Here is a 14931-nt window from a genome sequence, read left to right as displayed (position 1 = left end):
TTGAAAAAGTGTTAGGGAGGCATAAGAGGATTTAGAGAGAAGAGAAAGAGTATAAGTGAAGTATATACAGTAAGTAGGTAGCCCAAAATTTCTCCACTTCTGCCTTGCCTGGCAGTCAGGACAAATCTCTCCCACAGACGGTCACATACCTGTTTATAAAATAGTCACTCAGAGACTTATATAATTATAAACTGTATGGCCTATGGCTTTAGCTTCTTGCTAGCTAGCTCTTTCATCTTAAATTAAACCATTCCTATTAATCTATATGTTGCCACATGGCGTGGCATTACCAGTCTGCTGGCATCTTGTTGCTCCTTTGGTGGTGGGCTGGCGAATCCTTGACTCCACCCTTCTTCTCTCTCTATCTCTTTTGGATTTTCCCACGTGGTTCCATCCTGCTCTGCCATAGGCCAATAATGTAGCACGAATCTTAAATGGTCTTATTAATAAGAACAAACCTGGTGCCAGTTAATCGGATGAATGCTGGAAGATCAGAGAAGCATAACAAGCCACAGCCACCTCACCTTGCCAATTCCTCAGCTGATCCTGTTTCCTCAGACTGGAAGCCTATGAGTCCTCATCCAAATGGATCTCAGCTGAACTGCTGCTCAAAAGCCTAAAAGCTTAACCAGGCTCTAGTTCCTGGTTTTCTCACCTTATATACCTTTCTGCTTTCTGGGATCACTTCCTGGGATTAAAGGCATGAGTCACCATGCCTGGCTGTTTACAGTGTGGCTTTGAACTCACAGAGATCCAGATGACTCTCTGCCTCTGGAATGCTAGGATTAAAGGCGTGTGCTACCACTGCCTATCCTCTATGTTTGCTATTATGACTGTTCTGTTCTCTGACCCCAGATAAGTTTATTGGGGTGCACAATATAGCAACCACACAACGAAGCTTTATTCATTATCCAATGAGAGCCACACATATTCACAGCATACAGAAAGATATCCCACAGCAACAGTATTGTATGATACTTTCAAAAAACTCAAGAAGTTAAACTTTAAAAATAGGTAAATAATGCTAGATATGATAAAAAGTGATAAAATGTATGAAAAGTAGAATGAACCAACTTTGTTCTTGTAGTCATCTCCATGTAATAAACTAGATTTCTGAGTTTTGGTAATATCTATCATTTCACATTAATGGCTCGATTTGCACTTTCTTGATGATTAGTGATATTAAAGGCATACATCTTGGCAATTCATATGAATTGTTTGGAAAATACTCAAGTACTTTGACCCATCTTTGGAGACTCATCTCTCACACATGCATGCAATATTTATGTACTTATACACATGTGATATTAAGTGTTTTGAATGGTCTGTTTTGGATATCAACTCTGTATCAAACAGATGACCTGCAAATGTTTCTTTCAGTCCAAGGTTGTCATTTTCTGGAGTGTTTCTTTTGTTGTGTACAACTTTTTTTGCTGGTTGGAATCACAGTTGTCTGTTTGTACTTTCCCTGACAGTTAAACAGTATTTTTAAGGGGGCAGAAATGTAAGTTCTTTTGATTACTGATAAATTACCTTAATAAATATAATTATTTACGACTCAACCATTTTTTTTTTCTCTTTTTGATTTCTTGAGACAGAGTTTCTCTAGTAACAGCCCTGGCTTGTGCATAGGTCAGGACTTTATAAATGTTGTGTGCCAGGCTACCAGAGTCAATAGGATTTTATTCTCAGCACAGTGTCACAGCTTATTCAAGGAAGCCATGGCAAGCTAGTACAGCTTGTTCTTTCTCAAATACCTCTGAAATGCAGTTGAAACAAATATTAGGAGTCTGGGTACACTTTATGTTAGTGTTCCAGCTCTGCCTTCCTCACCTGCTAGAAAGGGTGGCATGTATTGTATTAAGAGGATGCATGTGACATGTACATGAAACATTTTTAGGAAATATAATTCACACTTTCTGTATATATGTGTACAATTGATTGTGGGACTTATTGTGCAAATTTTGCTTCTTACAAAGTATCCAAAGTACAATTTATACTTTAAATCAAATAAACATGGCTTGTAGAACTAGCATAATTATATGAGAATCTGTATAAATTGGAGAATAAACTCAATGAATACTTTTGATCCTTTTTCTCTAAGGACATTTTTTTTTACACTTAATGTCTGTCCTTATGTTTTTACAGAATAAAATTTAAGATTTCTGAAATGGACACTTGGAATTTGGACAAAATGTCAGCAATTTTCCAGAGAAGGACAGCTGGTAGCTGTTATCAGTAACCAATAGGAAACATACAATGTATATGTCACATTCATGGATATAGCTCTCATAGTTGTCAGAGTATTAAAAATGTTAAAATCTACAATTATTTTAGCTCCTGAAAGGGAATTAAGACAGTTTGGGGAATAAAACTGTTTTGTTAAGTGTTTCCTAATATGTCAATTTCTTCATAAGCATACTATGTTTTTTAGTGTACTGTATTATATATAATTTTTATTATGAAGTGTATAAAACACACAAAGAAGGAGATTCATTTGAATAAAGCATACTGTAGGAATATGACACTGGATTGCAATTCTTGAAAATATTTGTATAGGTAGTAAAATTAAGTTGTTTTTCTCAGAACACAAAGCAAAGCAGCAGTGTGTCTCTTCTGCTGAGATGACCATGCTCACAGGGATTTTCTTTGGGATTTGTACAAGTGTTTACCAAGGAGTGAAAAATTATCAGTTACTTCATTAGAAGTTAGGGTTCGATATTTGAAGTGCTCTTTTGAAATTCTCATAGCCACATTGGAAGCATAATTTAATCAGAGATTTTGAAGATATTAAGCATATTCGTTACTTGATTATTTACCCCGAGTAAATACTGACCCATATTTTAATTTCAACAGGGCTTTCTTCACTTCTTTGTTCCTCAGGGTGTACACAACAGGGTTGAGTAAAGGTGTCAAAACAGTGTAGAAAACGGCCACAACTCCATCCACAGCATCCCTGGAGCCTGGCCTCAGGTAGATGAAGATCCCAGGGCCAAAGAAACAGAGGACCACGATGCAGTGAGAGGCACAGGTCTGGAAAGCTCTGTGTCGGCCCTCTGAGGTGCGGATCCTCAGGATGGAACAGACAATAGACACATAGGACAGAGCAATCAGCAGAAAGCAGCCTGAGGCCACCACACCAATGTTTACAAAGATGACCATCTCATTGGCTGAAGTGTCTGCACAAGCTAGCTTGAGAATGGGAGGAGCATCACAGAAATAATGCTGGATCTGGTTGGGTCCACAGTAGGGCAAATGGAAAGTCAATGACGTCTGGACAGCGGAGTGCAGGGAACCAGTGAGCCAGGTGCCAGCAGCCAGGAGGGCACACACTCTCCCACTCATCATGCTGCTGTACCTGAGGGGGTAACTGATGGCCAGGTAGCGATCATAGGACATGACTGTGTAGAGGAAACACTCGGTGCTACCCAGGAAGTGGAAGGAGTAGAACTGTGCCACACAGCTATAGAAGGAGATAGCCCCGCCCCCTGGGGACACCAAGGTCATCAGCATTTTAGGCACTGTGACTGTGGAGAACCACATGTCAATAAAGGAGAGGTTGGTGAGAAAGTAGTACATGGGTGTGTGGAGGTGGGAATCTACCCTGATCACCGTCAGGATAAGGAGGTTGCCCAGCACAGTGAGAATGTAAATCACCAGGAAGAGTGCAAAGAGCGTGGTATCCAGGACTGGTGGGTGGGGAAGGCCTGAGAGGAAGAACGTGGTCACTAGGCTCATGTTTGACATGTCTTCATATGAAATATGGCCATTGAATTTTCACTGACGAAGAACACAAACTATAAATTGTTTTATTATATTTGCTATAGACATTCAGTTCAGATGAATGATTGCTTGCTTATGCCAGCCATATCCCTGTTAGCCATATGAAAAGAATGTAAAATTTACATGAAATGGTTGACTTTTAACAAGAGGATCAAAATCAGTATTCTTGGTTTTGTAAAATTAAAATGATCATGCTCAAGTAATAAGTAGAGCTGATAAACTTCTCCCAGCACCAACCTTCATTCTAATAGCCTTCTCTCCTTTCCTTTAACATGTGTGGGTGCTTGTGCATGTACACACACACACACACACACACACACACACACACACACACACACACACACACCTCCAATCATTCATTCTCCCCCTTTGATCATTAAATAATTGCATTTGAATGAGAAAATGACAGCAACCTTCCTCCTGGATGCTCTCTGGTAAGATACCAGGAGCAAATGTGCATGCCTGCAATCTTTTTTTTTTTTTTTTGTATTACAGAGAGTCTGCCTTTTTTCCTGTTTCCTGCCTTTCTGGTCATAAGAAGAGCTGAAAACTAGTACAGTAATGGTCAGAGCACATTTCCTCCATCCTTTCTTATTTATCACAGAAATAATCTGGATCTGGTTGGGTCCAGGAATTTAAGCTAGTGTTCAGTCAATGGAAGTGTGATCAAATGATCTCTGTGCATTTTGAAATGTTCATGAAAAATTGTGCTTAAGTTGTCAAGAGAACCAAACACGTCTCATCTTTGACTATCAGGTCTGAATTAAATATAATAACATATTTTGCTATGAAATCTAAACATACCAACTGTATACACAGTCTGAAATTATTTTTGTTTGTAGGATATCTATTATTTCAGAGATAAGACAATTTTTTTCTTCAAAGAGCAGACTGGTGTCTCATAAATGATACAGTTAAACATAAAAGGTAGTGAAAATTCATAGAACCTCAATAGAAATCTGGCCAGAAATCTAGACCTAGCCAATTAAAAAGGAGTGTCACTTGCTCAGTAATTATGATACTTCTATACTTGTCACCTTTGCCTCACTATCATGGATAGCCTTCCTGTGTGGAAGTCAGCTGGCGCTGTGTTCTTTGTTCAGAGGTATAATGCTATGGTGCACAGGAAAAGTACTTAATTGACTGATGCATTATATAACAGACCTTTATTAAACTATGTAGTGTTAGCTAAGTCACAACTAAGGCATTGTAAACTGACTTTAAGAAGACTGAAGAATCCAAGAGTTTCTGCTTTAAATATATCCAGTGTGACCAGCCAGGAATGAAATGTTGAGTTTAGACAATTTTGGCTGCTTACCAATTGTGGAGTTCTTTTTGGATCACGAGGCAGATATTAAGGTTTATAGAAGCTCCATATCCTTGATGAGAAGTATCAGTTATTCACCTGCATGGTTTAAAAACAAGAAGAAAAACTGTAGAAACAAGATCCTTTTGAAATAGAGTTTAAGATTGGGTTGATATTTCAGAAGATAATATTTTGGCCCTAGATTCTTCATAGGCAAGCATATTCCAACATTATTATAAATGTTGATAATTCTAGCCAAATTCATGTGTGTAAGCTGGTTCTGCTTTGATGAACCATCATTCTTTTGACCTTTTTATTTTGCCAAAATGTAATGAATAACCATCAAAGTCTATCTTCAAGACTTCTGCAGGGAATGATTAATATTCATGCTAGATTTCTTCTGTGATTTAACAAGTGGAAAATTAGGACTTTTATGCCCTAGGGGGCAATTCTCTGTCGCGGCTACAAATCTCTTTGATGAATCTTTAACTTTTCTAGGCTCCAGGAATACTCAGGTGGTGGTTCCTAGAGACGCAGCTTACTAATTAAACCACTCCTCTCCAGGGCTTCTGTCCAGAAATCGATGTTACCTCACATTGGCTGGCTCAGAAATTTCTTTGGAACTTCTGCCTTTATTCCTTCTTTACATTTAAAACATGTTTGCATTTTTTATGTGAAAGTGCTTTTTTTGTTTGTTTGTTTTCACATGAATTAATGAAACTAAAGAAAAAGAAGATGTTTCCTTCTGGAATTAATGCATGTCTTAATTACTAGGGAAAGAGTTCTCATAAAAATAAAAAGCAACCCAAAGCCCACACTATGCTAAAAGCAATGCTGGCACCTATAGATGGGTAATATTCCTCTCTGTGGAAGAGTTTTGAATACTGGAAGCCCCTTAAAGTAACATTCCTGAAAACCTAACAGAACACTCAATTTTTTAACATTGGGTGTCTACTTAAATTAAGACATATTTTATCTATGTAAAACCACCACATTTTTTAGAAAGTTTATTTTAAAAATTACTGGCAGTTTAGTTCTGCTTAACATATCTCAATATTACGTTATGAAATGCAAGCAGTTTTGGTATTTTATTCTCATGAGAGATGCACATCCTGTTCAGTATAGGTTTTCTATCAAGAGAATCTCAACGACGGCATTGAATGAGTTTGATCTTTTCAGCAAGAAGAAAAGAATTATCCACTTTTTGGGCTCTCCTTCACAATATGGTGAGAATCTACATGATAAACAAACTAGAGCTCCAGGCATCATCAAGAATTCTGCACTCAGGCAAGTGAGATGGCTCATTAGGCAACATGCTTGCTATACAACCTTGGCAACCTGAGTTGGATCCCTAGGACCTATATGAAGGTGGAGAGAACTGGCCTCCAAAATTGTCCTCTGACCTCTACAAGTCCAGCATGACATGTATACCTTCTCATACACATAATACTTACACAATGATGATGGTGAATATAAATAAAATCAAACTTAAATATAATTCTTCACTTTTAAACTTTATATAAGATAATGCCCCACACCACCCAGACCATTCCCATGTGATGGTGTCATCTTCTGATGCTCTGCAAACGAGTAGATAAGTACAGGACTCCACGTGCCTGTATTTAGCAACCATTTCATCATTGGACTTGCTCTGCCAGTGTTCCTCCTTGAATGTTTGGTCTTTAAACAACTTTTGCTGTTCAATGTTCTTTGCACTTCTATGTTATTTTGGAATCAGCTTTCTAATTTCTACAAACAGGTCTGTTTAGATTTTAGTCAGCATTGCATTGAACATACAGAGTAATTATGGGAGAACAGACATTTTATAAGCATTGTGTCTGAATCATGGACACACATATGTCTTTTATATCTCTCAACAATGCATTGATTTCAGTGCTCAGACCTAGCTCATATTCCCAGATTCATTATTTTTCCTGTCTTTATATTTTAAGTGATAATTTTAGCATGTAGAAAGGTAATAGATGTTTTATCTCAGTATTGTATCCTGCAGTTCAGCTAAACTCACTGATTTCGGATAATGCATCAGATTGATTTTTATTTAGATAGTCATGCTGTCTGTTTGTTCTCTATGTAGGACCCCTGACACCACAATTCAGAACATTCTTTGAAACAAAAGTGTTCAGCTCCTAAATTTTCCTTCCTCAGAAGTTTCGGTTGTCTGCACTTTTCCCAGATCTGAAAGCACCTGTTTGTATGCATTTGGTCCAGTTTATTATTCACTTGGGCTGGTCGATTAAATATAAACCCTGTTAGTGTGTGGACCAGGATATAAAATCTGCAGTATATCTATTTTTGTCACTTTCTTTATATAATCATATGACAAGCATATGGATAAAATTTTATAAGCATACCTACACAGTTCATATTTATTATGAACTAACAATCATTGGGCGCCTCATCTTCACTTGCCTTTTGTTTCCATTTTGATCTCACTTGTCTTTGTTCATCCATTCTTAGGAGTTTTTTATTGTGATTTACAATTTCTTTTCAAGGCATTGTTATTTTATATAGTTAAAATGTTCATTAGATTTTTGAAATCTAATATGTGTAATTATAAGGCAGCATCAAAACATACACAGTTTCTGTTACTTAACATTATATTTTGAAGCCATTTATACATTGATATGTTATATTAGCTTTCCATTGCTGGGACAAAATAGCAAAGATGATAAACTGTAAAGGAGGGAAGATTTACTTTTGTTTATTGCTTCAGACATTTTATTCTATGGTCATATGATTTCATTGCTTTGTGACTGTGGCATGGCTGATCTCTGTGGTCAGAAATAGCAGTTGTGACTGCTCGCCTCAAATGGCGAGAAGGCAAAAGAGTGGTTCATGTGCTAATATACCCTTCCTGGTCCCACCCCTGGTGACTGCCTCCTTCAAACTAGGCTCTGCCTTTTAAAATGTTGACCTCTAAATCGTGTCATTGATCGAGGGCCAAATTTTCTACACACGGGACTTGGGGAATTAAATAATGAGAGAATAGAAATGCTTATGCATGATGAGTTGATGGGGAAGGTAATTTCTAATTTTTATAACTGAAAGACTGGATTTGTAAACAAAGAATCTTTCTGATTCCACGTCTTCAATCTTCCCTTTACAAGCCAGTTTTGTGAACACAGATACACACACATACACAGACACACAGACACAGACACACACAGACACACACACACACCCCACCCTTAATACACACACATACAATTTTATTCCCAGCATGTCTCCCCTCCATTGTGTCCTCAGTGAGGACTTACTGATAGGTCTTGGAACTTTCCATGTATAAGAATTCTCTTGCACAGGGCGGTGGTGGCACACACCTTTAATCCCAGCACTCGGGAGGCAGAGGCAGGCAGATCTCTGTGAGTTCCAGGTCAATCTGGGCTACAGAGTGAGTTCCAGGAAAGGTGCAAAGCTACACAGAGAAACCCTGTCTCAAAAAACAAAACAAAAAAAATTCTCTTGCATATGCTAGGATTCTCCTCTCTTTGATTGTGCAGGTTAAATGACCACAATACAAAGCATGCTTCACAGGACAGAGGAGGCTAAGGGGGAGAGAGTCATATAAGCAGAACAAGGGTTAGCAGAAGCAACCAGACTCCAGACATGTATCAGCTTCAGGAGAACACATTTAATGTGGAAGAAAGATGGGTTTCATCAAGGTTCTAGGGTAGCAGGATGTGTTTCTAAGACAAACTCCTATTTTGGATAAGATGGGACTGCACAGAGGCTAAAGACAAGATTTGCATTTTCTTCCTTTGAATCCACACACTCATCCTTGTTATATTTCCAGCTTATTTCAAAGGGTTAGTAATTTTCAAAATTATTAATAAGTGCTTTGACAGTAAATTCAAAGGTTCATAAGAGGTTTATAATAACATTTTAGAATTTGAATTGAATGAAGCATCTAGTATTCCATCTTTGCTAAAGAATGGCTCTTTGTTTCTTGAGAGATGGTTCAAAAAGTTCTATTGGAAGTCTGCTTTCATGGAAATTCAACACTATCTATCAATCTATCTATCTATCTATCTATCTATCTATCTATCTATCTATTTACTTATTTTAGTTTCCCATCCCTCCTCTCCTCCCCTCGCCCCCACAATCCACTCCTCAGTCTCTGTTCAGAAAGGGGCAGGCCTCTCATGGGTATCAAGAAAGCATGGCATATCAAGTTTCAGTAAGACTAAGTGTCTTCCCTTGTATTTAGGCTAGACAAGGCAATCTAGTATGAGGAATAGGTTCCCAAGAGCCAACAAAGCACTAGGGACAGCCCCTGCTCCCATTGTTAGGAGTCCCACAACTAGCCCAAGCTGCACAACTGTCACATATATGTAGAGGGTTCCCTGATTGTTGGTTCAGACTCTGTGAATTCCTATGAGTCTGATTAGTTGTTAAAAACAATGACATCAGGAAATTTGAGAGCAAATGGAAGGGACTAGAAAACAAAAATCATCCTGCGTGAGGTAACCCAGACCCAGAAAGACAAACATGGTATGTAGTTACTCATAAGTGGATATTAGCTATAAAGGAAAATATGACAATCCACAGACCTGGAGAGGCTATGTAACAAGGAGCAAACTAGGGGGGATGCATGATTCTCACTGGGAAAGGGAGAAGAGCTCTCTTGGGTGAACTGGGGGCAGGTTGAGATGGGAACTTGAGAAATCAGGTTAGGGATGGATAGAGGGGAAGAGTACTGAAAGAGATGACTGGAAAGAGGGGGCATATCAGGATCAGTAGAAACCCGATGCAAAGGAATCTCCCAGGAATCTACAAGGATGACCCCAGCTAAGACTCCTAGCAATAGTGGATATGTAGACTGAGCTGGCCATCTCCTGTGATCAGATTGGTGACTACTCCAATTGTCATCAGAGAGCCTCCATCCAGTAACTGATGGGAACAGATGAAGGGACCCACAGCCAAGCATTATGATGAGTTCGGGGAATCCTGCTGAAGAGAGGAAGGAAGGATTGTAGGAGACAGCAGGACATCAAGGACATCACAAGAAACTCCACAGAAATTCAGTACTTTTTCAAAGCATTCTTCATTCTGAATGAGAGCTTGTTTCGGATATTTTTCACTGGAGTGATATCAGATCCTTTTAACACTTACTTCATTTTATTATTTCTGGAGGTACGGTCTTAATATGTAGCCATGACTGGCTGGAACTTACTATGTAGATCAGACTGGCTTCGAACTTGCAAAGATCCTCCTGCTTCTGCCTCCTAAGCGTGGGAATTAAAGTCATGGCTTCAGATGCTTTCTTGAGATGTGCAGGGGAGGTATTGTGGAGATGAGTAGAAGGATCTTGAAAGTATGGTTAGGTAACTTGTATGTTTGACTTTGCCCAGAGCAGTATGCCATAGACAACTACCACTTAGCATTGTGAGTTTATTTAGAAACAGAAAGGTACAGATTAAAAGGAGAGTTTAGTAACTTCTAGTAACTCCCAGTTTACAAAATAGTTTAAAATTTTTCCAGTTTATGAAAATAAAATACAATTTAGAGTCTGAATGGCACTTTTTAAAAATCTGTGTGATTTACTCTGTTCTTTAATAGTCCCACAGATCCTTAGATTTCATCTCTTATCTTGTAGTGATCCCGTCTGCAACATTTATTACTGCTGCATTATCACTTTTGCCTCTGTCTTACATCCAGGAGGTTTAGTTGCTTTTGCACCGCCAAGAAGTGTTGGTCTGTTGTGACTACATTTGTGGTGGGGTCTCATTCAATTACCACAGAGGATCTGGCTATTCCACAGAGGACAGGGATGAGAGTCACAATTCCTGCCTCCTCCATGTCTTCCATCTTGACAGTAGTGGCATTTACTGAGATTTTTATCCAGGGAAAAAGCAATTATACAGGTCAAAGTGAAATAAAGCAGGAAATGATCAGAGTAACAATTTTATAACACAGTGTGAATAGAATTATCAGATTATTTCTTGTAGATAAATATGATCACAGAAAAGTAAGGTCAATTATATATCATGGCACCACATGAAGGATTAAGATAAAATATAGTACAAAATTTGAGAAGAAATTGGGGATCAGAAATCACAATTCAAGTTAGTCTTTAGGATTATATAATACTTATACTGGTTGCTACATTTAAGTAACATTAATGATACTGCAATTTTCAATTAATGAGTTCTAAAGCTTCTAAGCAAAACCTAAGGATAGAGTGTCAGGTGGTGTCAAGGTACTTCTATCCCCATGAACAGTGCTCCTCCTGGACTCTATTCTCTTTTTGTATCTGTGTGGGAGGATTATAAGTAAAAATTGACAAATTGCAAACTTTTCTATTACATATAAATGGTGAGGAATGAAGAGAAGAATATTTTGAAGAGTAGTTAAATATACATTTATATAAATGTATTACAATATTTACAAATTATACGTATGTATAGTTTCTGGTTAGGTGAAAACCCCATTTTCGAGTAGCTGATTAATGATGAACAAACTGTGAGTTGTCTGATATTAAACTTTAGTTGTCTCCTGACCCCCTTCCCCCAGAAAAACTCATAGAAATTAAGTAGCAGGCATGAGTCCTGATAAACCAGAGGTAGACATTTGTGGTAAGAGGTGATTACTGTAACATATTTACCAACTACAAACTACTCTGTCATCTAGATTCCTCTTTGGGGAAACTGAGGCTAAATGTGAAGTAGTACTTGAATTCAAGGGCAGATTCATCACTGGTCCCCTTCCCCTCACTGGCCTTATTCCATTTGCAGCCACGGCCTTAGATAGCTGTTCTCAGTCACTCATGGACAACATCGCTTTACTTCTCCAGGCCTGCTGTCCCATGAGCATGAGGAACTACATCTTTGTGACAGAGTTCATCCTGCTGGGAGTTTCCAGCAGTGAAGGGCTAGAGAACATGCTCTTTGTCCTGTTCCTGGTCTTCTATATCTTTGCCTTGTTGGGGAACCTGCTGATCTTCCTCACCATCCTGGCTTCCCTCAACCTCCACATCCCCATCTATTTCTTCCTGGAGAACCTGGCAGTGTTTGACATATTTTGATTAGTGATTTCACTCAAGATTATGCCCTGCTTAATGAAGCAGGGCTGTACCATCTCTTATAGAGCTGAGCCTTCCAGCTCTTCTTTACTGAATGAGCTATCTCCCAGCTCACTTCCAGCTCTTCTTATCATGTTTGTTTCAACTGTTTTTTCTTGGCTTTCTTTAAGGGATTTATTCGCTTCTTTTTAAAAGATGTCTGTCATCTTCATAAAGTTGGTTTTAAGGTCTGTTGGGAGGTCTTGCTAGTCAGCGGTTGCAGTCTATCATGACCTGGCAGCTCTCTCCAAGCTCAATAACATGAGCGACTCTTTTTCCAGTGAGATTTCTTGCTCTCTACCTGCCTTTATCTGGAGAATGTCTCTAGGCCCAGAGCACTGACCTTATCTGAAAATTGTCTCAAAGCCTGAATGCAGGCATAGTTCCTTGACATAGCTCCCTGCAAATGCTCTTCCCCTGCTGACAACACGGCAGTTAAGTATCAGGCTCTAGCTATTTTCACAGGGCCATGCTGCCACTAACCCAGCTTTATGACAGGAGTGTGCTGTTTAATGCGAACTAGGTGACTCTTCAGCTACATTCCCAATCCTACATAGTTCAAATACTCTGGAATTAAGTTGAGTTGTCTCACTGAAGTCAAGTCCCAGAAGGCTGTTGCCATTGAATCCATAGCTGTCCCAAGCCTCTTCCCAGTATCTGCTCCCTCCACCCTCGTGGACTAGTGGCCAACGATCTTGAGGAAGAAGGAGAATCACAAAGGTCTTTTTCTTACACTTCAGCTGTGTTAGAATATTCAGGCCTTGCTGAATATAGTAGGGTAGCTGAGCTCTGTTGGTGACATATTGCCTTTACTGTTGTTGAGTGTGTTCTTACGCTGGTGTCTAGGCATCTGGGTTTGTTGTGATTATAGGTCAGGTGCCAATTTCTGGCTTTGTCTTTGTTGGATGGGTGTTTTATATTTTGGGTTCTGTTTCCTTTCTGGTGTTCTAGCCTGTGTGGCCTGTGGTTGAGTATGGGGTCTCTGTCCTAGTTGAGGGCTTGAGTTCTGGTGGATTGCTTGGCCTCTTCTTCAGCAGGGAGTCTTTTCCTGAGCTGGAGACTGGTACAGGGTAATGAATAGGGGAGGGAGGATTGGGAATAGTGTTTTTTTGCGGGGGGGGGGCACTGAAAGAATGGAGGAGGTCATCAAGAGGGTGACCTACTTGCAGTTCTGTTGGCCTTGTGGCCTCTGGTCCAGCAGTGCATCTCCCTCAAGTTGGCTAATGGGATATGGCAATGAAGAGGGGAGGTGGTATTGGGTACTGAGTGTTTCCTATATACAGTGAAGGCCTATGAATGAATTGTGGTCATTTGTTACGTATGTAATACATAGTCATCATGAACCACAGGGTTTGTACCTGCTTCTCAGAGAGCAATTGGCAGGGGAGGGCCACTTTGTACATGGGAGCATCCTCACATTTCTTATCTTTAAGTTATCCTATTGTGTCCTCAATGAGGTGGACAGTTTCTTCTGTGTTGTTCATGGCATGTGCAGACACCTCGCTAGAACAGATTGTATGTTTCACCATCCTTTCAGGATACATGAAACTGGGTATTATCTTGAAACATAATATTATTTAGCAGTTAAAGACACCTTATTCTTTACTGGCAAACTGAATCCAAGAACACATGAAAAAATTATCCACTATGACCAAGTAGTCTTCACCCCAGAGATGCAAGGATGGTTCAACATATGAAAATCTGTCAATGTAATATACCATAAAAACAAAACTGGAAAAAAAAACCCATGATCATCTCATTAGATCCTGAAAAAGCCTTCAGCAAAATTCAACACCCCTTCATGATAAAGGTCTTGGAGAGATCAGGAATACAAGGAACATACCTAAACATAATAAAGGCAATTTACAGCAAGCCAACAGCCAACATTAAATTAAATGGAAAGAAATTCAAAAGTGATTCCACTAAAATCAGGAACAAGACAAGGCTGTCCACTACCCCAATATTTATTCAGTATAGTACTCAAGTTCTAGCTAGAGCAATAAGACAACAAAAGGAGATCAAGAGGATACAAGTTGGAAAGGAAGAAGTCAAACTTTCACTATTTGCAGATGATATGATGGTATATATAAGTGACCCCAAAAATTCCACCAGGGAACTCCTATAGCTGATAAACTCCTTCAGTAAAGTGGCAGGATACAAGATTAACTAAAAAAAAAATCAGTAGCTCTCCTATATACAAATGGTAAATGAGCTGAGAAAGAAATCAGAAAAGAAACATCACCCTTTACAATATCCACAAGTAATATAAAATGCCTTGGGGTAACTCTAACTAAGCAAGCGAAAGCCCTGTATGACAACAATTTTAAGTCTCCAAAGAAAGAAATTGAAGAAGATATCAGAAAATGGAAAGATCTCCCATGCTCATGAATAGGTAGTTAACATAGTAAAAATGGCAATCTTACCAAAAACAATCTACAGATTCAATCCAATCCCCATCAAAATCCCAACACAATTCTTCACAGACCTGAAAGGAATAATATTAAACTTCATGTGGAAAAACAAAAAACTCAGGATAAACTAATCTTGTGCAATAAAGAAGCCTCTGGAGGCATCGCCATCCCTGACATCAAGCTCTACTATAGAGCTATAGTAATAAAAACAGCTTGGTATTGCATAAAAACCGATATGTGGACCAATGGAATCAAACTGAAGACCCTGACATTAATCCACACACCTATGAACACCTGATTTTTGACAAAGAAGCCAAAACGGTGCAATGGAAAAAGAAAGTACCCTCAAC

At 38.9% G+C, this 14931-nt stretch overlaps 1 protein-coding gene across 1 annotated transcript; it reads right to left on the bottom strand.

The window, feature by feature from the left end:
- Nucleotides 1-2811: 2811 nt before the first annotated feature.
- LOC102920988 (olfactory receptor 10G7) lies at nucleotides 2812-3747 on the bottom strand. Its single transcript, XM_006992588.4, has one exon. It carries the CDS (start codon nucleotides 3745-3747, stop codon nucleotides 2812-2814), a length of 936 nt encoding a protein of 311 aa, XP_006992650.3.
- Between the last annotated feature and the right edge of the window lie 11184 nt (nucleotides 3748-14931).

This window comes from Peromyscus maniculatus, chromosome 7, assembly GCF_049852395.1.
Source record: "Peromyscus maniculatus bairdii isolate BWxNUB_F1_BW_parent chromosome 7, HU_Pman_BW_mat_3.1, whole genome shotgun sequence".
NCBI lineage: Eukaryota > Metazoa > Chordata > Mammalia > Rodentia > Cricetidae > Peromyscus > Peromyscus maniculatus.
This window is presented reverse-complemented; position numbering and strand designations above follow the sequence as displayed.

Excerpts from the sequence above, each read along its gene's own strand:
- LOC102920988 (XM_006992588.4), bottom strand. The coding sequence starts at position 3,747 with ATGTCAAACATGAGCCTAGTGACCACGTTCTTCCTCTCAGGCCTTCCC.